General features: G+C 57.9%; 9 protein-coding genes across 9 annotated transcripts; 3 read left to right on the top strand and 6 right to left on the bottom strand.

The window, feature by feature from the left end:
- Positions 1–81: 81 nt before the first annotated feature.
- Positions 82–634, top strand: BXZ73DRAFT_103386 (uncharacterized protein; the record flags this gene model as incomplete). Its single annotated transcript, XM_048015567.1, has 3 exons — positions 82–271; positions 339–547; positions 617–634. 3 exons carry the CDS (start codon positions 82–84, stop codon positions 632–634), a joined length of 417 nt encoding a protein of 138 aa, XP_047875804.1.
- Positions 635–1,143: 509 nt separating this feature from the next.
- On the bottom strand, positions 1,144–3,513 carry BXZ73DRAFT_103385 (MFS general substrate transporter; the record flags this gene model as incomplete). The annotated part of the gene is made up of 14 exons (XM_048015566.1): positions 1,144–1,178; positions 1,232–1,393; positions 1,448–1,513; positions 1,570–1,627; positions 1,682–1,757; positions 1,816–2,152; positions 2,215–2,287; positions 2,347–2,446; positions 2,497–2,623; positions 2,680–2,694; positions 2,745–2,811; positions 2,867–3,106; positions 3,161–3,180; positions 3,243–3,513. The coding sequence occupies 14 exons, from the start codon at positions 3,511–3,513 to the stop codon at positions 1,144–1,146; spliced, it is 1,647 nt and encodes a 548-aa protein (XP_047875803.1).
- A 442-nt stretch (positions 3,514–3,955) lies between these two features.
- Positions 3,956–5,235, bottom strand: BXZ73DRAFT_91170 (glutathione S-transferase; the record flags this gene model as incomplete). Its single annotated transcript, XM_048025884.1, has 7 exons — positions 3,956–4,012; positions 4,070–4,407; positions 4,468–4,661; positions 4,716–4,863; positions 4,926–4,982; positions 5,039–5,071; positions 5,133–5,235. 7 exons carry the CDS (start codon positions 5,233–5,235, stop codon positions 3,956–3,958), a joined length of 930 nt encoding a protein of 309 aa, XP_047875802.1.
- Positions 5,236–5,912: 677 nt separating this feature from the next.
- Positions 5,913–7,859, top strand: BXZ73DRAFT_79130 (uncharacterized protein; the record flags this gene model as incomplete). The annotated part of the gene is made up of 1 exon (XM_048023020.1): positions 5,913–7,859. The coding sequence occupies one exon, from the start codon at positions 5,913–5,915 to the stop codon at positions 7,857–7,859; it is 1,947 nt and encodes a 648-aa protein (XP_047875801.1).
- A 511-nt stretch (positions 7,860–8,370) lies between these two features.
- On the bottom strand, positions 8,371–10,072 carry BXZ73DRAFT_103382 (Aldo/keto reductase; the record flags this gene model as incomplete). Its single annotated transcript, XM_048015565.1, has 13 exons — positions 8,371–8,456; positions 8,516–8,694; positions 8,755–8,849; positions 8,903–9,003; positions 9,056–9,070; positions 9,128–9,203; positions 9,257–9,294; positions 9,356–9,422; positions 9,481–9,579; positions 9,628–9,695; positions 9,764–9,816; positions 9,875–9,998; positions 10,051–10,072. 13 exons carry the CDS (start codon positions 10,070–10,072, stop codon positions 8,371–8,373), a joined length of 1,023 nt encoding a protein of 340 aa, XP_047875800.1.
- Positions 10,073–11,984: 1,912 nt separating this feature from the next.
- Positions 11,985–14,114, bottom strand: BXZ73DRAFT_50124 (UV-endonuclease UvdE; the record flags this gene model as incomplete). Its single annotated transcript, XM_048020384.1, has 11 exons — positions 11,985–12,416; positions 12,478–12,669; positions 12,726–12,752; positions 12,806–12,865; positions 12,920–13,024; positions 13,080–13,144; positions 13,194–13,254; positions 13,306–13,362; positions 13,417–13,527; positions 13,559–13,749; positions 13,802–14,114. 11 exons carry the CDS (start codon positions 14,112–14,114, stop codon positions 11,985–11,987), a joined length of 1,614 nt encoding a protein of 537 aa, XP_047875799.1.
- Positions 14,115–14,502: 388 nt separating this feature from the next.
- Positions 14,503–14,789, top strand: BXZ73DRAFT_103380 (uncharacterized protein; the record flags this gene model as incomplete). Its single annotated transcript, XM_048015564.1, has 2 exons — positions 14,503–14,584; positions 14,650–14,789. 2 exons carry the CDS (start codon positions 14,503–14,505, stop codon positions 14,787–14,789), a joined length of 222 nt encoding a protein of 73 aa, XP_047875798.1.
- A 225-nt stretch (positions 14,790–15,014) lies between these two features.
- BXZ73DRAFT_103379 (DUF543-domain-containing protein) lies at positions 15,015–15,527 on the bottom strand (the record flags this gene model as incomplete). The annotated part of the gene is made up of 5 exons (XM_048015563.1): positions 15,015–15,148; positions 15,210–15,259; positions 15,318–15,339; positions 15,410–15,422; positions 15,477–15,527. 5 exons carry the CDS (start codon positions 15,525–15,527, stop codon positions 15,015–15,017), a joined length of 270 nt encoding a protein of 89 aa, XP_047875797.1.
- Positions 15,528–16,813: 1,286 nt separating this feature from the next.
- BXZ73DRAFT_103378 (uncharacterized protein) lies at positions 16,814–17,244 on the bottom strand (the record flags this gene model as incomplete). Its single annotated transcript, XM_048015562.1, has 4 exons — positions 16,814–16,846; positions 16,902–17,074; positions 17,126–17,160; positions 17,216–17,244. 4 exons carry the CDS (start codon positions 17,242–17,244, stop codon positions 16,814–16,816), a joined length of 270 nt encoding a protein of 89 aa, XP_047875796.1.
- Positions 17,245–25,019: the final 7,775 nt, after the last annotated feature.

Here is a 25,019-nt window from a genome sequence, read left to right as displayed (position 1 = left end):
CACCACCACCGCTCGTCTCCCCGCCACTCTAAACTCTCTACGACCCACTTCGATTAATATCTCTATCATCCGAACTACACGATGACCCGCACCGCCCGCTCTGCGTACCCTTCCGCGCTCAACAAGGACCGCTCCGAGTCCAAGAACGGCCTCGACAAGCGCATCCCCAAGAACGGCGCCGGCCCCCACAACTGGGGCTCCCTGGAGGACGAGCTCGAGCTCGAGAGCGCCGCGTACGACGACGAGGAAGTCGAGCTCGACGACTCCTCAGGTGCGTCTGCCTTGCGTCATCCACCCCACTCCCCGTGTGCTCACGCGCCACCCGCCCCCCACTACAGCCGGCGTCTCCGTCAACAAGCACGCCGAGTCCGCCGTGCCGCGCCCCGCGACCGAGCGCAGCCTCAGCGCGGAGGAGTTCCAGCAGGGCATCGAGATCCGCAAGCGGGCGCTCAAGTCGTCCGACGTCGACCTCGGGTCGATCGCGCGCACCGCGCCCGTCGTCTCCACGTCGCCGAAGCAGCCCGTGGCGATTGTCTCGGACGCCGATGTACGTCAACGCGGTCGCCGTGCGACTCATCACGCGCATCATGTGCTGACCGTCTGTCGTAATTGACAGACCACCAAGTCCGCCTAACTTATTGCAAGACCACATGAAGACGTATCTAGCGCATCGCGCGCTCCAAATGCATCCTGTACAATATAGCTGTAAACCCCCATCATCAATGCGCATCGTCTCGTGATCCCCGTTGCATTCCATCTTCGCCTGTCTGAATGTCGTGTGATGTGCGTTGGTGACGTTTGACTGCACGGCGCACTCGCACTGAGGGTCAAATGATGCATGCGATGATGGCATTCAAGCGAAGTTTACGCTCCGATTGGCTTGCCGAAAGTCAACCCATTCAAATTCTCATCACTCCGCTTCAATTTCCGATGCTCAGCGAACCTTTCTCCATTGAGTGCATTGTCGCCAGAAGCCCACTCGTGCGACACCGTCGGTCAGCATACGTCCCGAACGGGAGGATAACAATAAACCCGCAGCGCCACAAGGCATACCATGCAGCCACGAGCGCCACAGATCGAACAGACAACACGGTACGTCTACATCTACAATATTATCCGCGTTGAAGTCAGATCCTGTACCCATTAAGACGCAATCCTCCACTTGCTCGCCGGGATGGCTGCGACGCGCACATCAGACCCAGAACACGTACACAGATCAGGACACACGCACCCTGCAGCTTCCTCACGGTAGGCATGATGAAGAAGAGCACGGAGACCACCCCGAAGATGAGACAGAACCCCGAAACGATGTAGAACCCGTCCTGCTCGATAACGCACTGCCCGCTGGCCTCGCGGCAGGCGGCTTTGCCTTGCTCTGACACGCATTCTCGCGCTTGACCACCGACGCGTCAGAACGGCGATAAGGAACACGTTGCTCGAGACTCACCTTCGACCGACAGACCAGGTGCGGCCTCCGGAAGGCTGCACGTCGCGATAGTGAAGAGGTCCACCCCTGTAGTGGTGATCGTCACATGGAGGTTCGCAGTGATGAGCCAGCACGTGGCGCACCTCTGAGCACGAAGAAGCGCGGCCATGTGTCGCCTAGGTTCACGAATGTGTTCAGCAGCTGGCCGTCTTGTCAGCACGAGGCGTCGGGGAGCGCGAGGAAGGCCGGCCTCACCGTCATGTAGGTACCACCGACGACAGGGTCCGACACCCGGGTGTGGAACGCGGAAATCCCGCCAAACTGGATGGTTCTGCAAACGGCAGCAGTTAGCCGACCATGCACATCCGAAACCCTGACACGACGCGTACCCCGTGAACGACTGCAGGATGATAAGCGTCACCAGCCCGACCATGAAAGTGGATGTGATGGGCGGCCTGGGGAACCAGTAGACCACCAACGCCGCGATGAGCGTCAAGGCCAGACGCGGCCAGAAGCTGTATGTCCACGCGCGCAACGGCCGGTCGCCGCGCGCCCATCTGCCCGCCAGCCACCCCGCGGCGAGCTCGAAGGGGAAGTCGATCAGCACGGCCACGGCGATGTCTTCCCGCCCGAGCCCTTTCTCGGTCATCTTGAGCATGGCGACCGCGTCGTCGGCTTGCCAGCCGACTTTGGCGAGGAGGTGCACGGCCAGGAGGATCTGGACGTCTGCGACCAGTGACCCTAGTCAGCTGCTGTCACGTTTTCGGCGGCGCAGGGGTGGTGCTCACGTTTGAGCTTGCAGATCTCCCACATGGTGAGATAGACCTTCTTGATGCCCATGTCTTCGCCAGCGCGTGAGTCCTGGGCAAGCACGGACGTGTCAAGCGACGGCTGATGGCTGCATCACAAGGAAACAGTACCTCTTTGACGAAGAATAGAACGAAGGTCACGGCGTACGACATGCACGCGCAGAAAAAGAGGTATGCGCCCAATGTGAGGCGAGGGATGCCCCATTTGTGACTAGAGCGGATTGAGCATACGCGCATGGGGCCGAAAGAAAGCAGACGCACGCGAAGTTCTCGCTGTTGAGCGCGAGGAACAGAGAGTAGGACATGATGTTGCCCGAGTTCAAACCTATGACCTGGCACGTGGATGCGTAGGCGAGGTTTTCCTCGGATAGGAGTGTGAGGGCCCATCCTAATGTATGCGGTGTCAATGCACATTCGACGAACTGGTGTATGCGTGCAGCATACCGTCTACTGCGACGTCTGATGCAGTCCTTCAGCAGGAGCGTTTTGAGAAGCCTGGGATTACATACCTTGGGTGGCTGAGAAGAAGACAAGTGACGTGAATGCAAACGTCAGCGTATACAGATGTTTCCCGGGCTTGTGGAAGTCGGTTTTAGTGTGGTCACAGCAGGGGATAAGCAAGGGCACACACGTCTGCGACCAACTCTTCGGCACGAGCGGACATGGCAAGCATGATTGTTCCGACAATTAGTTGCACGGGAATGATCCACGACTTGCGTCGACCTATTGATGGGAAGAACATGGAGTCTACGATAGGTGACCATAAAAGCTTGAGGGAGTATGGGTATGCCGCGAGAGAGAACACGGCGAGCTGAGAGTACGATAGTTTCTCTCTGATAATAAATGGAATGGAGCCCAAGGCCAAGCCCAACTGCAGGCAAGGCTGAGCGGGGGTACGCGAGATGCATGACAGGGGAGTACTCACTGGGAACCCTTGTATGAAGTCTTGACCCGGCAGGGTGAGTCCTCCAATCCACAAAGCTCCCATGAACTGCATAGAGACGCACAGAGAACGGTGAGCAGGACCATGGCCCGCTTGTCGCGCGCCGAGAAGGACCTTTTGGCGTCGACCTGGGTGAGGTACTCCTGCTCCTCCTCTAGGGTGAGGTCCGCGGCGGCCTCCCGACGCTCCGCGTCCCCGAGGAGGCTCAGCTCAACGTCGTCTCCTTCATAGGGCGTGGGTAGCGCATCGTGGTCGCGGCTGCGCGCCCCACCGGACGTTCTGGGAGTGCGGGGGAGAATCTCGACGCTTTCGAGAGAGGTGGCACGGGCGTGCATGGGGCTGCCGGGTCAAGCCTGGTAGTTCTTGACCGTGTGCCGACGCGTGTTGGTGTCGACAGGGCCGTTATAGGAGGACGGAGGCATACAAGCAGGAGGGGTCAGAGTGGCATTAAGATCGCCTCCGTTGTTTCGAGGTTGGACGTGTCCCTTCGCTCGCGCGCATGCCAAGACCGCGATCAACGGGCGCCTGTGCCGCAGTAGCCCGGCCCGGCTCACCCGTAAAACCGTCTTCGAGCGCATCGTCGTGCGAAAACAAAGCAGATCACACAGTACGGGAGTCGAGTGGAGAAAAGCGGAGGGTCCCGGGCAGTGCATTTGTTCCCTTTAACCCGATGATGATGTACAACTTCTCGGCTGCTAATCCCAAACGTATCGATCCATGCCAAGACGCTCAACTCGGTCTCGAGTCGCACCGACGATTCAACAAGCCTTTTCTCAATCAAACAGGTCGAATGTGAGGGTTCGGCCCGACAGGTACGACCCTAGTAGGGTTAAGCTGCACCATAGTCTCCCGTCAATCCAACATCTCCCTAGAGCGAAGTGAGCGACGTACCGAATCATGCGACCAGTAGTAGTGCGTCTTGATGTGCTCAAAGTTAGTCGTGGACGAGAACGCATCATTCGTCCAATACAGCCGGCGCATCCAACGCTCTATCTCAGGATAGCCGTCCCGGATCGTGCGCAAGTTGCATTTGAAATGGCCGACGTACACCAGGTCGAAGCGAATGACCGTCACGAAGAGGCGAACGTCTGCCTCGGTGAGCGTGTCGCCGACGATAAAGTCCTTGCCGGTAAGCATCTTCTCCACACGGTCGAGGGACGCGAAGAGAATAGTGACGGCATCTTTGTACGCTTCTTGGGTCGACGCAAAGCCGCAGCGGTACACGCCGTCTGCCAAAAAATGGGGGATTGACAGGTGCAAATGCAGGAAAGGGAACAAGACTGACTTACTATTGACGGTGGAGTACACCCAATCATTCACCTCATCGATATCTTTGCGCAGCGATTCCGGGTAAAAGTCTAGGGTCGCCTTGTCGGCGGGAAGGAGGTCATTGAACTCGAAGTTCAACGTGCGGATGATTTCCGAGCTCTCGTTGTTCACGATAGTCTTGTTCTTGGTGTCCCAGAGCACAGGGACGCTATTGCTAGGTGTGCAATGACTTCAGAGGCAGCAGCCAATGGAGAGAATGCATACTCACCGGCCTCCGTAGTCGGGTTCGGCACGAGAGTAGAGATCTTTAACGTGTTTTGAACCGTTGTGAGGGTCGATGTCTGCGCCTGGGAATGCGTCGACGGAGGCGAAGGGCCACCCTTCGGCGCCCATGCGAGGAGACACAACGGTGACCCCTAGCAAAAGAATGGAACCAAAGGCTTGTAGCGTACAGAGGACGTCCAAGTGATAGACTCACCGATGAAATCCTCCAGACCCTTCAACTTGCGAATGATCAAGGTGCGATGTGCCCAGGCTGGCCAAAGAACGGGTTGGAATGTGCACGCAAAGGGGTTGAAAGGGGGGACGTACGACACGCGTAGGAGACATAGATACGGTAGCGTCCTCATAGACGAAGGATATGGCATTGGTTTGGATGAATCAGGGGACATTTCTCAACGCTCACCTTTCTCTGGTGGAAACTCTCCCCCCTTCTGGATGAACTTGCGAAACGAAGTCGCCGCGCGGACAAACGCGCCCTTCGCGTCTCTCGGCACAGGCTTGGACATGGCGCGGATGGTGGATGTATGCGTGAAGTGCGAATACAGTCGACCAGGAGGAGACGAGGGGGGAAAACTGAAGAAGGTTGGACGAGTTGTCTCGGATTTGTAGGGGCTATGCTGCGGGAGAAGAATGTGTCGACAGAGCAGACATGGAAAACAGGAAGCACGGCGATACGTACCGAATCGGCGACATTAGTACACACACGTCATGTCCATTTCGTTAAAGATTGCTCAGCACAACGGACCGAATCTAACAATCCTTTTCTCGTGTATGTCGTCATGATGAACTACTATGGCGTCGAGCTCGAGGTTGAGGCGAATGAGGTCAGAATGTGGGTACCAGACTCCAGTGAACGGCGAGGAAAGAGACAGATGGGTCCCGCGCGTCTTGCCCCTGGCCACATCATCGACAGTAGTTGCTGCACATGCGTTCCCGTCGCGGTTTTCAACCTTTCATCGGCGTCGAGGGATACAGAGAGGGTGGAGAGCAAACGCGCTCGTCGCCGTTGGGGGAGTTTTGGGGGAGTTTCTGGCGAATTTCGGATTATGTAATCTCCGACGCGCGTTGCCCTTTTTGGCGCCTGAACAAGTTTGACCGTTTACATGTGTACGGTGAGCTTACATCGCTCAACCACTGTGTTCCTGTTGACGAGAACACAAATTCCCAGTGAACAGGTCACATCATGGCCACCGTCGGCACCCTTCCCTTTCCTACCTTCGCGGGCTCCATCCCTGCTGCGGATCGTGCTTCACTCTCGGGACTCTCGGACGCTGACATTCGCAAATGGATCGTCGCCAAGGCAGAGGAGTACCGCAAGATCGCACTGTCTCTTCTATCTCTCCACAACTCGATCGCGCCGATTCATCGCGCCTTCCCGACAGAACTCCTCTCTGAGGTTCTGTCATACTGCTGGGACGACATGCGCAGTGTGCGCCTCATGCACGTCTGCCGTCTCTGGCGCGCGGCAGCGCTCAAGACCCCGCGACTGTGGGCAGAAGCCGCCGCCGCTCCTGGCGTCCAGTTCACATTCAACAAGGCCAGGATCGAGGCGCAGTGTCAAGACCTGGAGGAGGGCCGTATCTCGTTTGCGGCTACCGCGATAGAACTATCGTCTCCAGAACCGCTGCGCCTCAAGATCCATTTTCTCCCAGATGCCCTATCCCAGACACTCTCGTCGCACACCTCCCGACTCGTCGATTTGTATGTACGCCTCCAAAGTGCCGCGCAGTTCAAGTCTCTGTGCGCACTTCTTGCCAGCGGCTTACCCAACCTCACCGTCCTCGGCATCGCGTTCTTCGGACATGTAGGGATGTACCGAGACTGGCTCACCCCGGGAACCAAAAGGCATTCCGGCGACATACACGAGCGCGACGACAAAGGGACACTCTCCAAGGAACTCACCAAATGGAGCGTGGGTGTTCAAGGCCTGATCGCATGCACTCCTCGTCTTCAGACACTCCGATGCGTTCCGATCGATCTCGTGTCTCACTTTGCTTGTTCCACCGTGCGCGACATGTGCATCACTCCCGCAGTGTTCGGCACGAATCACTTGGAGGGCTTCATCCACGCGTTGAAGAACACTCCGAACGTCATGCGCCTCGATCTGTGCATGGAGAACGCCCGGCTGAGGCCGGACGACGACGCGCCCGGGTGGGCGGCCAGCCCCGTCGACCTTCCAGCGCTGCAGACGTTGGTCGTCAACCTCAACGGAAACACACACGCGGCACAGTACCTGGACCTCATCTCCCTTTCGTCTTCCGTAGGCATCGACCTTATGCAAGGCGAACTTGGCCTTTCGTTTCTCTACCAAGACCTCCCTTCTCGCCACACCCCGCTCATCCAATCCCGAGTCCAGTCCGCAAATACCGTGCACATCTGCGACTCCTACGACCGGTGGAAGATCCCCACCGTCGTCATTTCAACGTCGAAGGACGACGAGGAGCCCGTCCGCTTTACCCTCTCCGCCGACTCGCACAGCACTGCACCCTATCTGCCCTCGCTCGAGCTCATCGAGACCTTCCGCGACACGGGCGCGGCCGTCACCCACCTCGTCCTCCACCAGACCTGGGCGATCCAGACCCTGGACGGGCAGCCGGACGTCTTCCGCGCGTTCCCGCACCTCACCTCGCTCGACCTCGCCGGCCCCCGCGCGCACCGCGTCATCAAGGCGCTCCAGCACCTCGACGACGACGACGACTTCGGGCGCCCCGACGCGCTCGTGTGCCCGCGGCTGCGGACGCTCAAGGTCGCGTTCGGGCTGAACCGCGGGGACGACAAGTCGGCGTCGCGTAGGGCGTGGGCGGCGCTGCGGGTGCGGCCCGCGGGGTGGAGGGAGACGGTGCTCCACGCGATCCCGGCGCGGGTCGCGGCGCTGGTGAAGCCGCTGGAGCACCGCGCGCGGTGTGGGCTCCGGCTGAAGCGGCTGGAGTGGGAGGACCGGGAGTGGGATCCGACGCTGAGGCTGGAGTTCCCGCCGTCGGCGGTGGTGGGGACGTACGTTCCGAGCCCTGCGCTGTTTGATCAGGAAGCGCTCGAGAAGCTGGTGAACGGGCCGGTCGTCTTTGGGGGGTTCACGTACCAGGAGATGCCTGAGCGTGTGGTGTTACCTGGACAGATGGATGTACTGTGACCACGATGTGTTGCGAACTTTGACTCTGCGCATTGAGCCGGTGCGACTCTCCTGTATCGTTCCTGAGATGCGCCCCGCCCATGTTGCGAAAAGAATATACTCTGAAAGGAAATGCGCGCACCCAGTTGGCTTGCCCGGTCCTTGCTCAGAATGCCAGATATCACTGGCGGCTAACGAGCACAATCCATCCTCCGCACGCTGCCCAGGTCTCCATCTAGTGGGTTCTGGATTCATCGGGATGGCTCGGCTTACATCGGCGACTCTCATAACCACATTAGTTACTGATGGGGAACATCCTGCAAGTCTGCAAACACATGAGCTAGCTCATGCTGAGACGGCGAGAGAAACTAGAGAGGCCGACCCTTATCCACGTAAGTATGTAGCGAAGTCGTGCGGCTGTCCAGCTCCCGTTCTGGTAAAAACACACTCAATTTGTACCGTTTTACCGACTACCTCCATGACCACCAGTAGCCAATTCGCGGCTGGCGTACTATACGTAACTGCCTGTCGATCAAGTATGCCCGACCGTCGCGATGGGCTTGTACGGCTCTTCGAGATACTTGATCTCCTCCTCAGTCAGGTTGACGTCCAAGGACCCTGTGCAGACGAAACAAACGTCAGAGATGCGATCACGACGCAGAGAAGGAAATCCTCACCGAGGATGTCCTCGAGATTCGCCAGACTGGTCGTCCCGATGATCGGCGCCGTGACTCCCGGCTTGGCGAATGTCCACGCGAGCGCGATCTGAGCCATGCTGGCGCTCTTCTTCTTCGCGATCTCCTCGACGCGGCCGACGACGTCCGGGAGCCAGGCGGCGTCGTATATGCCTCGGAACCTGCGCGCGCATGGTATTAGTCTGGCACGCCAAGATCGATCCGTGCAAGGAGCGAGCTACGTGTCGGTGTCTGAGCGCGTCGTCTTGACGTCCATGGGGTGGGTGAGGACGCCGCGGGCAAGAGGGGAGAAGGGAATGGACCCGACGCCGAACATCTGGGCGAGTGAGTTAGTGACGTTATAGGGGAGGCGATGATGGGGAGCCATACCTTGAGCGTGGGGAACATCTCGCGTTCTTCCTCGCGATAGAGGAGGCTGTAGTGGTTCTGCATCGAGATGAATGGGGTTAGGTTATGCGTGATGGCGTAGTCTGAGTGACACAATAAGCTAAACCTCGAGAACACAAAATATCAAGAGCGCACTTTGCATTTGGTGGACTGTGAAAAAAATGGCTCAGAACTCCGGAATGCAAAGCAGAGGCGAGATCCACCCACATTGGTATGCCCAGCATGAACTCATCCCGACGTATCGCACCCAACCAGCCTGCACGACATCGTGCAAAGCTTGCATCTGTTTTTGACACGTTAGCCCTCTAAGTTCATGAACAGGGGGTGGAGACGTACGGTTTCCTCGATAGGCGTATTGTAGTCGAAACGGTGGCCTGCCATTCAATGTCATAAGCTCGGAGAGGCCATGATCAACATAGGTCGATTGGTGCATACACTGCAGAAGATCGATGTGGTCCAGCTGAAGGCGCTTCAAACTGGCTTGAACCGAGTCGAAGATGTGCTGCAGGGCGCGGGAGGGATGTTGGTACTGCGATAAGTTCGATAGCACTGTCATGTACCTTGCGACTCAAACCTCTCTGGTTGATGATCCCCTCATCCTCTGGCAGAACGGCAGCGGGAAAACTGGTGTCGTAGCTCTTGCGGACAGGTGCGTATAACTGCGGCCCCGGTGAGCGCGACGACAATGTGCCGAGATAAGAGCAGACCTTGGTCATGATCACGAGCTCATCGCGGGGAAGGTTGAGCTTTTTGATCGCGTTTCCGAGGATGACCTCTGAGAGACCGTTGGAGTACATCTGCGAAAAACGGGTGCAGAGCGTGAGCTGACGAAGGCCAACGGACTTCCGATTGCACTTGCATTCGCCGTGTCGAACGACGTGATGCCGTTGTCATACCTGGGTCCCCACTGAGTTAGGGCCTCACAAACCTCGCGTCTCATGGAGGGGCACTCACGCGAATCTGATGTGTTGGATAGCCTCTTCTTCGGGCAAGATCCAGCCCTGCCACTTGGGAGTGCCATAGGACATGCATCCCAAAATGATCTTCGACACTTTGAGACCCGAGTTGCCGAGCCGGACTGGGTGAGAGCGATGAGCACACAAATGAAAGAGAAAGAACGTGTCGCTCACCATACTGCATCTTCGGAGCCATGGCGAAGGGCGGGTATTGAGTATGCCAACCTTGGTGCTCGCACCCCCCACGGTGCGCGGTATTTATCCCCTCTGCGGCTCCGCGCGCGCGCAGTCAAGCCCCACTCATGGAGAGGGCTGACCCACCTGTCGCCGAGTACCGAGCACTTGACTAAGATGTGTGCGACCAGACATAGGCCGATCGGCTCTCCGAAGAGGTTGGGAAGACGCGAAGGTACTTGAGGCGGCTGGTTATGGTCCGCACGACTCCGTAGCCCACAAGCGTGCAAGGCGACGAAAACCGACCTCCAGTGCGCCTCTCTAGACGCCCCAACGTCGCTGATGAGTCGGAGTCCCGCACTCCTGTATCATGGGTTCGTTATATACGTACGGGCTATGATGGCGACATAATTCCACGGCGACTGGCCTTTACTTGCGGTCTTGTTCTTTGGCGATGTCGCCTGAGTGGACGCAGTGTTAAGTTTTGCATCCTCCAATTGAAGGCTCGCCAACCAATCGAGCGCCTCCTCTCATGACACGGTTCACCGCCAGGCTGCTCGCACTGGGTCGCCGTCGACGGCCTCGCCCCCGGCTACCTCGCGCTCCACGGCCTCTCCTCCCCGGCGTGCACCGCGCGAGCGGCGCGTCCTCGCCGTCGACACCTACACCCCGCCCCCCGCCGCGAAGGCGGACTCACGCGGCCAACACCCCTGCGCCGATCGCGGTCCTGTTATCCGCGGCGCCGCGCGACCCGGCGGACGTCGAGCGGTGGCACGCGGAGGAGCACGGCACGCTGCTCGCGGGACGGCGGACGACTCGAACGGACGGGCGGTCGCGCTGGGCACGGACGCGGAGACGATTCGGGGCAGGCTGGCGGTCGCGGAAGTTCCTCACGCTGCACGAGTTCGCGGACGAGTTCAAGCACGCGTTCGGCGCGGAGTGGGCGAAGAGGTCATGGCGCCCGAGGCGGGTTCGCCGGGTGTTCAGGCGGCTGTGGCGGGCGTGGAAGGCGGACTGGCTAGGGTGGTGCGGGGGGTGAGTGTGCGTGCGGGCGTGTTGCCTCAGGGTGTCGGTAAGTTTCTGTTCATTGCGCGCGTCTTCAGGCGGTACTTGCGCAAGAAGCTAGGACGCCGTGTGTATCGCCTCTACCTCGCACCCCAACTCTCAATTTAGTACAATGATATTCAATCTTCATGCGTGTCTTATGAGCCCCCCGGGGCAAATCACCCCTCTCCAGAGCAACTCGGACCGCGCTGGGCATTCGGGATGACCAGACAGCCACACCGTCACATGCTGGCATTGCATAAGAAGTTATCGCGGAGTCGGACGTTGGAAATCCTCCACTGCCAAGTATTGCTTAGAGTGACGGTCAGCAATCCATTCCGAAGAGTCATCAGTAATATGTCGTCAAACTGGCAATATCTGTGGTGGCTTGACTTGGGACATACCAGCGAATGGAAAACAACGAGTTACCATTCGGACATTGAAGCTGCCAGCGCGCGAAGCGTCGATGGGGATGACAACTTGGTTCATCGCCAAACAATCACCTACTTAGACCACATGAAGAACATACACATGATCATTTCAAGAAGATCCAGGCGTCATGAGATCAACGCTACCCAGAGAGACCCTCCAGCTTCATACCGTCATCATAGGCGACGACTCCTGGGTTTACCCCATCGTCCAGAGCGGCAGACTCCAACTTCACTTCGCCCGGATCCCTCGCTGGCAAAGCCGGCAAGGCCTGCATCGGCTCCTCCCCTACCTTGCGCTTCTTCCGCCCCTTACGCCCGCGTTTGCGCCTCGTCTCTTCGCCGCCACCGACTTCTTCAACGGTAGCGGGCTTTGGAGCCGGAGACCGTTTGCGTGTGGGCTGAGGCAACTGCACGCCTCGGCTCCTAGCCCTCGTAACCATCCCCACATGTACAGCCTTCTCATTCGAGCCCGATGTGTCGATGCTCGCAAGCGTCGTCGCGGGGGGCGCTGTCGAGTCGCGCTCGACAGGCGCAGCCTCCTCGACGTCCTTTGGCGCAAGCGCCACACCAGTATCCACGGCAGCTGCAATGCCATGTGAGCACGAACCATGCTCGCGCAGTCAAAAAAGATGGCCCACCCTTGCACTCCTCCGCCTCGGTTACGGTTTCTGCTTTGACCTTCCCCCTGAGACCCCTTGGACGCTTTTTGGGAGCAGCGTCAGATGTCTCCTCGCCGTGCTCAACGGCGGCGGCGGCAGCGGCCACCGCTTCCGCCTTGATCTGACGCGGGAACGGCTTCGGAGGCTTCTCTGGCCGTAGGTTCTCGTGGACGACAGGGTGGAGGCCGTACATCCTGTACAGATGGAACACCGCCTGCTCCTTGTCTTTCGCCTGCGCGCATGGTCGAATTAGCCAGGAAGCCAGGGGGAGAAGAGATGGATGGTGGACGGACCTCTATCATGAGATCCATGTCGTCGGGAAGGTCCGCAGGGAGCGCCTTGCAGCGGTCCGCATGCTTGCGCTTCTCCATCACGGACTCGGCGCCGGGGCAGGGCTCAGAAAGGTGTTGCTTGGGTTTGATGCCCTTCTTATGCCAGATCGCGTTGATGCGCGCAATGAGCTCGGGAAGTGGTTGCTCGGAGGGCTGACGGGGTGGCTCGTCAGACTTTGAAACAAGATGGAAGGTAGGGGGCAGCGCACATAGATCCAGTTGTGGTGGTAATCGAACTTGAGGCGCGCATTTAGCTCACTTCACAAGTGGGGCTCATTGATAGACTCACCACCAAGGGAATCTCGAGCTCTTCGCACACTGGGAGGAGTTCGTCTGGGTTGTAGCACATCTAACTGCCGATCAATATCTGGAGTTGAAGAGATGGACGGAGCACAAAGTTCACCTCGTCGTTCTCCAACACCAATCTGTCACGGATCTCATCTGTCAACTTGTGCTTGTACACATCCTTGAAGCGTTCGATCGTAGCCTGCTTGTCGTTGAAAACACCCTGTGTAGACATATCAGTCGAAGCTAGATGCGGAGATGGACAGACACAAACTGACACCCATGTGGATGATCATAACGCTGTCCCGACCGGTGTCCATGTGTCGGAACATCTCACAGTGGTCTGGTCTCACGGTCAGCATCTGGGGTGCGAACCGTAACAGGGCCCTTACATTTCAAGTCGCGAATGGCCGCCTCCACGACCACGTCCCGGGGAGAGCCAAGTTGCGTAAACTGGGCGCAAAAGGTTGGAAGGCGAAAATGTGCGGACGAGCATGACCTTACCTGGCCTGGGTGTGTGGTGAGCCGATGTCCATACTTCTTAGCGAGATCACCGGCGGCCTTGGGGATAACAGTGTCAGTCCACCATTGTATGAGACTGAGGGGAGGGGAGACCTTGAGCTCCTTGGCTGCGTAATCCAGCGTGTAGCCATACTTGTCATGGGACGCGAATGGGAACAGCTCCGAAGACACCCGCAGAAACTTGATGTTGTTGTCATCGTTCCACTAATAGACAGGTTTAGCAAGAAGACGGGACCCTCGAAAAGCTAGAGCGCGCCTGGATGAGCCGCGAAAGGTCCTCCGCGTTCTTCCTGCCCAACTCCTTGCAGTAGTCCATCCCGAAATCCGGCTTGAGGATGGTGTCGATCCGCAGCGTGCGCGAGCAGAACACCGGCTCCGGCTTGAGCGCGCGCAAGATAGTGTTAAGACAGGCATACCCCAGTCGTCCTGAGCGACGTTATTAGCCATCTCCTAAATGACGAAGCGCATACAGCCGTACCTTTGAACGTTGTGGTCTTCGTCTCCACCGGGGGTATGTCGTACACGACCGGCTCGTCATTCTTTCGCCGCCGGCGTCGCTGCCTCTTCTTCTTGGGCGGTGCCTTGTCGCCGGGGTCTTCGTCTAGCTCACTCAACGGGCCTTCAAACGCGTCCAGGGATGGAAGTACGGCGAGGCCCGGGACTTCCTCGTCCGTGGCGTTTTCCTCCGTGTAGACGACCATCTTCTTCGACCGCGGTGAGACCCGGTTGATGAGCGCGTCGGGCACCGGGGCTTCGGCAGCAACGGTGGCCCGCTTCCTCTTGTTCGCCATGTTCAGTGTGGTAGAGAGGGCGCGTCGCGGGGGAGGGTGTCCTATGGCAAAGGAGAATCGCAGTCGTGGTGAGAGTGCGGGGAGAGAGCAGAGAGAACGATTCATGCCCTCCGCCCGCGCCCGCCAGCGAGCTTAACGCCCCCCACGCGGCCGAGCGCGACAGCGGGCTCCGTGCGGGTGACGACGCGCGGCGCGATGGGAGGCCAAATGGAAGGCGGACCGACGTCATCCCCGCCGCCCATCGTCGACCGTCCTTGCCTGGCGCCTTGCCGATTCTGGCCAGCCACTGCCTGGCGCCTGTCACGCCCCGCGTCTCGCCGAACGTGGCCACGGCTCGGGTGAAGGCGTCGACAGCACGCTCTGAGCCCCAGACGACGAGACCTCGAGGATGAGTGCGCCCAGACTCTCGCCCCAGGCGCAGCGATGGCGCGTCGTCATGTTCACGTTCCCCATCATTGGCATCACCAGCTGTGAGTCGTCTCTTGCGGCGGTCGGAGCGAAGAGCACGGTGCTGAGGATCATGGCCGTGACGCAGGGATGCTTTACAGACGCACGGTGCTCGGGGAGAAACGTCGGGAGCTGCCGTCGCAGTCGGAGGTGGAGGAGCATGGGAAGGAGAAGGTCGTCGGGTTGTTCACCGCGGGGTCGAAGCCTGATGGAGGCGCGCCGTCGTGAGCTTGTCCAGACCCAGGGAAGTGCGTGCATTGCGTATCGTGCGTCGTCGGGAACCCATGCCAGCGGAGCGTAGGTGGGGGAGGGGAACGCTGAGAGGAGGAAAACGTCGCGAGACATACATTGCAAAACAGCCCGCCTGACAATCTATGTTGCTGCCCCACTCTTCCGTCTCTGTGCATGCCCTGCCCGTCTATCCGTATGCTCCGTCCAGCAGTGCCTCCATGTTCAGTCCTTCTTCGCCTCTGAGGCAGGGATGACGCGTGTGCCCGGTATCCTTGCAGGGTTGAAGGAGCGGTCGCAGTCGGCGTACGCCATACCGGCACCGAAGCCCGTCCCAAGAGCGACCGGCCATGCGCGACCTGGGGACGTAGCCGGGAGAGGTTGGATGGGAAAACGCAAGAGGAGAAAGGAAGCACGCACGGCGGAAAAGGATGACGGACGCGATCACGCCCGCGCTGAAGCCGACCCCGCTGTATGCCCAGCATCAACACACCCACGGCATGAGAGACCTGTGAATACAGAACGTACGACTTCACGATGAGATCCGCCACTAAATGAGGGAACCCAAGTTGAGTATCACGAGACAGGGTGAATCGGAGGAGAGCTGTCGGAACACGTACGGCAACGGTCAAACTGTGGAGAGCACGTTCAGCAAAGGCAAGAAGCGGGTATGGAGAGTGGGATTACCTTTTGTGCGATGATGTTCTCGCTCGACGCTGGCTTTGGTGCTGACGACATGATGGAAGACGGGGGAGAGGTGAAGATGGCGCCAATTCTAGCATGTACAGCGGAGGTCGCGTTTCGCGCGCGCTCGGCCCGACGCGTCTGTTTGACTTCGATTCCGCCACTGACACGAACGGGAGAGCCACACACAAAACCTTGCGGTGTTGTATGCTTACTGCTATACAGGGCTCGCGCCACTTCATAGGCCCGTAACGAACCATCAAGAAGATGATGGGTGAAAACATGACGGACGATGACGACCACATCATCGTCGACTCGGTCCCCTGGGCTTACGTTCCGATGAACGGGACAGCCTCGACCATTGACAGGTGTCTATCTTGAAGCTCGAACTTCTGTAGGTAGTCGATCGCGCCCGCAGTGTGTCGGATTTCATGATTGCGCTTGAGATCTCACCGGTGATACCAACCACATCATATGGGTGAACGCGCGCACGGTCCCTCAGAGGGATATATAAGAGGCACAGTTACGCTCGGTCTAACTTCAAGGGTTCATTGCACCACCTACTAGCTGTCACACCTCCCCCAATGATGTCTTCAGCAGACACTTCTTCTCTTGTTGTCGACGAGCTTGCCAACATGTAGGTTTCTTTCAATATCCTCGGAGAACACGCTAACACGTCCTGTAGACAAACCATCCTTTATTACCAGGTGGCATCTGCAGGTAATATATAATGAGGACATTCCAAGAGCGGTTCTGTCTAATCTCACTCTCGACAGTGCTTTTCATATACGACTATATGATCACGTTCTCCTCCGAACTCGACGTTTACTGGCCGTCTTGGCGAAAACCTACCGGCGCCTGGGCTCTTTACATGCTGAACAGATATCTTTCCCTGGGGTGCTTTGTGTACAACCTTTTTTACACGTTCTCCATTGCGAAAACGGCAAAGGTAAGCCATTTTCTACCCTATCCACTGACGATTTCAGATGCTGATAATCATCCCTTGTAGAGGTATGTTATATCGTTGCTCAGAATTCGCCAGCCATCTCACTCGAGAACGTCAGTTTACTGATCACCGTGTACCTTCAAAGTTCGTTTATAACAGTTCTCTTTATACCATGGGCATGTAAGAGATATTCATTGGTGATCTACCAAACATTTAACTTCAATATAGTGTTCTCTGCGCTGAGGGTATTCGCCATCTCGCGTTGTTTGATGGTGGCTATACCCGTGCCATGCATGCTGACACTCATATCTTTCGCATTCAATGTGGTACGTTCACATCCCATAGCACCCCGTTGACGCAATGTGCTCATAAATTCCACAAGTATGATGCAACATCAGCATTCGTCGTTGACGTGGTGCCTGGAGATCTGCAGCCTGGATCACACGAATCCGAGAGGCTTTCACAAAGGTTAGTATACTCACCTCCGATGCGGTCGTAGCAAACCACTCAAAGAAGAGGTTGTAGATGCAGTGCCCCAAGGCTAGGTACCGGTTGAGTGCGAAGAGGACCAGGGCTCCGGTAGGCTTTCTCCACGCGGGCCAGTACAAGTTGACTTCAGTGGGGAACGTGATCACGTACTCGTAGATGAGCAACGCTGTGACCCTATGGTCAGATAAGATTTTGTCACCCAGGGCTCTCATCATACCCGACGCAGCGGTGGCAGAGTAAGAATCGGCGCGACTGGGGCGAGTGAAGAGCTCGTAAATAGTAATTCCACTGGAGAGAAGATACGTACAAGACAGTGATCCCGGACAGAGACGCCATCTGCGAGACGGGACGTGGGATGCGTTGGAAGGACGGGCGGACGCGCCACTTATATCCTTCTCAACAGCCCGCCACCGGGGTTACCTGTCTGCACGTCGTTTGGGTGGGACTCCGATGTCTAGGTTAAAATAAGAGGGTAAGCGCACGCATGAGTCGACAATCCGAACGCGGAGATTCGCAATCCATCCAGGAGAGTGTTCGAGCGTAAGCCATGTAGAAGAACTCCCAGTGGCCATCAGTACTTCACGAAATCTCTCAAAATCTCTCAAAATCTCTCAAAATTTCTGTGGAGAGGCGTGAGACGTTGTGAGACGTTTTGAGACATTCAGAATTTCTCTTACTTCCAATTCTTAGTGAGATGTCGTGTGAGAGATTTCAGACAGATCAGAAAAACCAGAAGTCCAAGATGGAGACGATTTTACCTTGTTCGGGATTCACGCACGCTTCACACACCAAATACGGAGGCAAACAGCTATATTTCTCTAGGTCTACCAGTACACATGTACACTACATACTACGATATCGTACACTCCTCGTGCAGCTCAGCACCGTGCGGTCACGCGCGCAGCCTGCGTGGCGCAGCATGGTGCTCGGAGAGCTTGACTCGCCCATCGGCGAGTACGCACTCCACCACTGTCGGCCCCGCTCGTGCACGTCATGCGGGGCGACGAGAAAGGCCGTTGAGTACCACACCGTGTTCGCACCCCACTCTGTCGTGAATCGCCAAACCCAGCCCATCCACCTGCGAGGGACCCGGTGGGCGAGCCGAGGAGCACGAGGGCCTGGGCCGAGCACTAGCGATGGTGGCTTCGAGGGCACGGTGGCGGGTCGTCGGCGCCCACGTCCGGAGGAGGGGGCATCACGCTCGGCGCGTACGGTCGCGCGTCTGGCAATGGCGGCCGAGTGGGCGTGAGCGTGGACGCGCGGCGCTTTCTCAGACGTCACGGGCGGCGTGGGTAGGGGCGCGGTGGGCGCGGGAAAGGGCGAGGACGGGCCGTGGACAATCGCGCGCGGAGGCGAGCGAGAGGGACGTGGAGGGCTGGCGCGCGACCGTGATGCGCGCGTCTGCGCCTGTGGTGCACCGGGACGACGAGGGCGAGTGCTTGAGTACCGCATGAGACGCAGGGGGCATTGAGGGGAAGCTGGACGTCGTGGAGGATGGCGTGGGCGGCCAAGCCGAAGCCAATTAAGCTCCATGTTCCCGACAAGCCCAGCGATGGTGTGTGGGCAGTCTCTTTCCTGAGCGCGAGGCGCTGGGTGTTCACGGAGGAGAGGTGGTTGGCGAGCAGGTGGAGGACGTGGTAGAGGACATTGAGGCAGCGAATCCGGAGGTGGGGGGCGAGGGGGGTGCAGTGGGTGGAGTACTCGGTGTATCATGAGCTGAATGCAAGACAAATGGGACATATGGGCGTACCATGTGTCTGGGGGATGTGCTTATTGATGCCCGTCCAAGGTCCAGCAATTCACAACATGGAGCGTGTTTGGTCGGTGGTCGCCCCCGCCGCGTGCGTGTGCGCCAGCCGCAGAGCATGTCAGTAGTGTCATCGAACATGGATGGAGACTGACTACGCACCTTGTGACACGATGGGCGGATAGCCAAGATGCTCTGACCTTCGCGCGAAGCATGGCGAGGGCGAGGGCGAGGTCGGGGCAGGGTGGAGGAGGATGACAACGACGACGAAGATGAGAGACTGCGCTGGCAGAATCCTCCTAAGGCTGAGATTCTCACGCTAGGCGCCGCCAGCTGTCGTCCAACGTAGCGATGCCACCGCACTTTGTCCTCGTCCTCGTCCCCTCCTATGCCTGCTATCCTCCCTGCCACCGTCTCGAACGCCTTCCCCCCTCGCCCTCGCCCGTGTTTCCCCCTCACACATGTCGTCACCTCACCCTCGTCGGCACCTCGCTCGCCTCACCAGCGTCACCCCCAGCAGGTTGTCGCGATCCCTCCACCGCTGATCCGCATCCGCGAGCTCGAGCAAGATGAGGAGCTCCGCTGCGAGCTCGAGGGGCCCCGTCGGCGCGGTGCCTCCGCCCAGGACGCGTTCCCCCGCAACTCCTACCCCACGCTCTCCGACAATCGTCACTTCAGTAGTTGAGGCCAAGCGCCGCCGCACAATGGACGCGATATATGTGAGTGCACTCCTTCTATCCCGACGTTTTTTGTCTTTCCCTCCCTCCTTCTTACCCTACTCCACTCCCACTTTTCCTTCGCTGCCGTACAATACAATTTCTCATTGTGCCATTCAGCCATTGGACTACGCACTGAGTTAGACCTTCCACCCACACGCACACCGCCAGTGGGTCCTTGCGAGCTTGTACGGGCGCAGCGCACTGCCCTTGTTGCGCAGTACGACTCTACGAACCCGTTAAACTTGAGAACGAGCAGCACTACGTGGTGAGTACCTCTCCGCTCTGCGTTGCACCAAACGAAAGACTGACGATTGGCACCCACATCACCCTGCTCACCCTCATCGCGCCCGCGTCACACGCGTCGGGCTTGCGTCTTTCACGTCACCACATCGTCCACATCGCCGCGCTGCTGTCCTCGCCCATGTTGCCCAGACATTGCGCCCACATCACCTGCCTCTCACTTGCCCACCTCGCCCGTCGCCGTGCGCACAGGCCATGGCCCCGAACAGGCCCATCTTCCTGCCCGCTCCCGGCTTGGTCGATGGGCTGGACTGTAAGCTGGTGCGTGTGCGGGTAAAGCACAATTCGACGCGCGCAGCAAGGACGTCGTGGTCTTTGTCAGCGTGGACGCGAAAGACGGGCCAGTGCGGCCCATGATTGAGTGCAGCGTTGACGAGGGGTGGTGGGCGCCCGATGGGCATGACGATCGCGCGAAGGATGCGAAAGAGAAGAAGCAAACTGGGAGACCATGTGGAGCAAGGGACAGGTGCGCGAGCATAGCGTGTGGTGCGTGTTCGCATGCGCGCTCATGCATCATCCTAGATTGCCCCCCATTGTTTGTGCTGCACCATGTGGAGCGCACGGTGCGTTCAAAGCCTCTTGGTCGTGCGTGGTTCAGGGCCACGGATGCACGCCGCCGTCTGCAGTTTAGGTCGCATCCAGTATACCTTGTTTCACCTGTGTAGAGTACTCAATAATATATCTCATTCTCGCCCTCGAAGCTCGCCGTGTGCCGGTGTCAATGCCGGTCATCTGAATTGTCTGATATTTGTCTCAGATGTCTGCTCACCTCTCACTTCTCTGAAACGTCTCCCGCAAGATAAGTGAGAGATCAGACAGTTTCAGACATCTGGGGATGTACTGATGAATGACTATACTTTACCTTCGTAGATTCGCCACGCCCCCCCGCAACTCAGTCACAAAAACTCTAGATTCCACCGCGATCACGGAAGTCAATGGGATTTGATACTTCGCGTGCAATGAGACAAGACACGCCCGAGGAAGAGAAACATGACGCTCACGAAGACCACTCCGAAAGGTACGAGGCATAGGAGGAAGATGGAGGCCGTCAGGACGCGACTTCTTGAGGTAGCGTAGATTCGCATCGCCGTGAAATCTGAGACAATATTCAGTGGTTGGCGCCACCCAGGTCGAACGGTGGCCGCTCACAAGCCCATGGTATACCAACGCAGATTTGGAATGATTGGTGGACTTGATATCGGATTGTCAGTGAGCTGGTACCAACACACGGGTCAGTCATCTTAGGATCCTGAGATCCACCACCACGCACCGCTGCTGAAAATCGTGTTCAGCATTGACACATGCGAGCTCCTGACTACCTGAGCTCTGTTTATACGCTCTGTCCACGCTTGGCACTCAACCTGAGATGTCGTACAGATGTACAGTGTCTCCAAATTCAAACGAAGGCATGTAAGGCTAACACGGGCGGGTTGTTACAGTAAATATTGTCTCAAGAGTGGCGCTTATCCTCGCGGATTTGCTCGCTGTTTCAGCGACCTGGTACAATCTAGGTCGCTCTCAAATTCGTACAGAGACAGCAGTGCGCAGCGTGGGCAGTGCCTTGTCATCCGTAATTTTGCGGGACGGTGCGTATTCTTTCCAGATAAATCAGATAAGTTTTCACATTCAAACTCACATAGGCACACTGTACTTCATGTCAGTGACTATTCTTGGGCGGTGACGCTTGTTAATTGGCGCTTCTGCGTCGATTGTGCAGCACTATGGCTGTTGTGAACGTCTTTCAGCTGGCGTCGTTGAAGGTGCTTCCGGTATGTGGGCTCGCATCAGTCTCCACTCGCCGAGTCGGAAATACTGACGCTCGGAATCACCCGAAGACTCCATTCCAAGAAAATAGCCTGGTCCACGCCTTCATCACTCCGTAAGACAGCGTAGCTAATTTATCAATGAACGTGTACCGAGTACTGAAGGATTGGTTGGCACGCAGTATCACTTCGATCCTGGTGTCGCGCTTCCTCGTTAACCTACAGATGGCTCATAGGAAGCTCACCGGAGACACTTCTACCATGAACAGATCTCAGTTCGACTCCGCGGTATTCCAGCGGGTCATCGGCTCTCTGGGGGAGTCACTCGATTTACCTGGCAATCCAAATGGGGACGAGGAATACACGGAACACGTACACGACGTGAACCCGCAAGCTGATGGCGCAGACAGTGGACGCGAGCAGGACGGGAACCACGCCCCGCAGGCTGCGGGAATTGAGGCGGATGGGGCGGATTTTATTGAGGTGCCCAGACACTAGTGAGTCAGTCGCATCTGGTCGTTCAGGATTCGCAGCTGAGGAGGGTCCACAATGACAGCCCACTCGCTTTTCTTGAACACTAGTATTTATTTGATCGTGCCAAGCGATGTCTCTATCTCTAGTATGCGGTCGTTTCTTCTAGTACACAGGATGGTGCCGTTTCGACTGGGCTTTCACGGACCACCTACCGCTTTGCTGCCTTACTATGTTGCTGATCTCGTCGGAATGTCCTCTGGATTTGCACTATTTATTTGAACCGATTAAACGGATGTACATTGTGCATGAAATTGGAGCAAGACTTCGCAAGCCGCTGGGTATGGAACGATAGATAGAGTCCGGGGTCATCTGTGATGAGAACTCCTCTCTACAAGAAATCATCGACGTGTGTAGAGGTCCGCGCCTGCACCGCACCACACGGACCAGCGATCGGAATCGTGTTTGCCATCACAACCCCGTCTTGCGTTTTCCGACGTGTTACTATCATCGGGACAACAGCGCATTTGACGTGCCACTACGGACGGTCGGCGATATCGACATCCATGTAGGGGTGCGGGGAGCAACAATGACCGGAGACGCCGCTTAGTCGAGAGAGACACGCAAGAGGAACGGCATAGACATACCACTTTAAGAAGATCAGCTCTCTAGACCCCTCATATGGGGAGGGCTCCTCATGGGCTGTCACCTCCACCCCTCCGCACGTCGGCACTGTTCGTGTTTGGAGTTTGGCCCTTCTGTAGGGCTGTTCAGGGATACTAGTCTGCGTCTTTCCGTCGACAGAGCGAGTGCGGTAGTACGCAGGAGAGCAACTGGGAAGCGATGTGAGGCTCGGGTGAACTCACCTGTTAGTAGGAAGCACTAGAAAACCTTGTTTACACCCCAGACCCCCACGTCCTGGGAAGCAGTGGGCAAGTACACGCGCTGCAATGTCGAACGTTGAACGTTGATAGCGCACGAGCTCGATGTCGGCGTCGGGGTGGACACGTGATGCGAATGTTTACTTCGCGGAGGCGCGCGCTAGCGCGCTAAAGGCTGACCTCCCGCATCGCACCCGCGCATCTCAAAGCGCACGCACCCACCACTCCCAGAGCTTTGGTTGTGAGAGCGGCGCAGAACGCGTCGCACTCCGTCCTCGCGCTCAAGCGGACCGTCCGGGATCGCGACTCACATCAATATTCGCGTTCTGCCCAGTGTCGGACTCGACCTTCAAGCTTCAACCCGGACGGGCGCTCCGCTTTTCCCTCCGACCGCAGAACGTGACATGGGGGCCGCCGCTACAGTAACCAGAGCGCCCCTCGACCATGCATGTCTCCCCTCACTGCCTGCTCCCACAAGGCTCTCATCACGCCACGAGGAAGCCCGGTACACTTCCTGCCGACGCGAGTCAGAACGTCACTTGGCTGCGTTGGCCCGAAGGACGACCTCCGGCCGGTCGGAGCACATCAGTACATCCCCAGATGTCTGAAACTGTCTGATCTCTCACTTATCTTGCGGGAGACGTTTCAGAGAAGTGAGAGGTGAGCAGACATCTGAGACAAATATCAGACAATTCAGATGACCGGCATTGACACCGGCACACGGCGAGCTTCGAGGGCGAGAATGAGATATATTATTGAGTACTCTACACAGGTGAAACAAGGTATACTGGATGCGACCTAAACTGCAGACGGCGGCGTGCATCCGTGGCCCTGAACCACGCACGACCAAGAGGCTTTGAACGCACCGTGCGCTCCACATGGTGCAGCACAAACAATGGGGGGCAATCTAGGATGATGCATGAGCGCGCATGCGAACACGCACCACACGCTATGCTCGCGCACCTGTCCCTTGCTCCACATGGTCTCCCAGTTTGCTTCTTCTCTTTCGCATCCTTCGCGCGATCGTCATGCCCATCGGGCGCCCACCACCCCTCGTCAACGCTGCACTCAATCATGGGCCGCACTGGCCCGTCTTTCGCGTCCACGCTGACAAAGACCACGACGTCCTTGCTGCGCGCGTCGAATTGTGCTTTACCCGCACACGCACCAGCTTACAGTCCAGCCCATCGACCAAGCCGGGAGCGGGCAGGAAGATGGGCCTGTTCGGGGCCATGGCCTGTGCGCACGGCGACGGGCGAGGTGGGCAAGTGAGAGGCAGGTGATGTGGGCGCAATGTCTGGGCAACATGGGCGAGGACAGCAGCGCGGCGATGTGGACGATGTGGTGACGTGAAAGACGCAAGCCCGACGCGTGTGACGCGGGCGCGATGAGGGTGAGCAGGGTGATGTGGGTGCCAATCGTCAGTCTTTCGTTTGGTGCAACGCAGAGCGGAGAGGTACTCACCACGTAGTGCTGCTCGTTCTCAAGTTTAACGGGTTCGTAGAGTCGTACTGCGCAACAAGGGCAGTGCGCTGCGCCCGTACAAGCTCGCAAGGACCCACTGGCGGTGTGCGTGTGGGTGGAAGGTCTAACTCAGTGCGTAGTCCAATGGCTGAATGGCACAATGAGAAATTGTATTGTACGGCAGCGAAGGAAAAGTGGGAGTGGAGTAGGGTAAGAAGGAGGGAGGGAAAGACAAAAAACGTCGGGATAGAAGGAGTGCACTCACATATATCGCGTCCATTGTGCGGCGGCGCTTGGCCTCAACTACTGAAGTGACGATTGTCGGAGAGCGTGGGGTAGGAGTTGCGGGGGAACGCGTCCTGGGCGGAGGCACCGCGCCGACGGGGCCCCTCGAGCTCGCAGCGGAGCTCCTCATCTTGCTCGAGCTCGCGGATGCGGATCAGCGGTGGAGGGATCGCGACAACCTGCTGGGGGTGACGCTGGTGAGGCGAGCGAGGTGCCGACGAGGGTGAGGTGACGACATGTGTGAGGGGGAAACACGGGCGAGGGCGAGGGGGGAAGGCGTTCGAGACGGTGGCAGGGAGGATAGCAGGCATAGGAGGGGACGAGGACGAGGACAAAGTGCGGTGGCATCGCTACGTTGGACGACAGCTGGCGGCGCCTAGCGTGAGAATCTCAGCCTTAGGAGGATTCTGCCAGCGCAGTCTCTCATCTTCGTCGTCGTTGTCATCCTCCTCCACCCTGCCCCGACCTCGCCCTCGCCCTC

Source organism: Epithele typhae (assembly GCF_022376455.1).
Source record: "Epithele typhae strain CBS 203.58 chromosome Unknown BXZ73scaffold_40, whole genome shotgun sequence".
Classification (NCBI taxonomy): Eukaryota; Fungi; Basidiomycota; class Agaricomycetes; order Polyporales; family Epitheliaceae; genus Epithele; species Epithele typhae.
The sequence above is the reverse complement of the archived record's forward strand: the minus strand, read 5'-3'. Positions and strand labels throughout refer to the sequence as shown.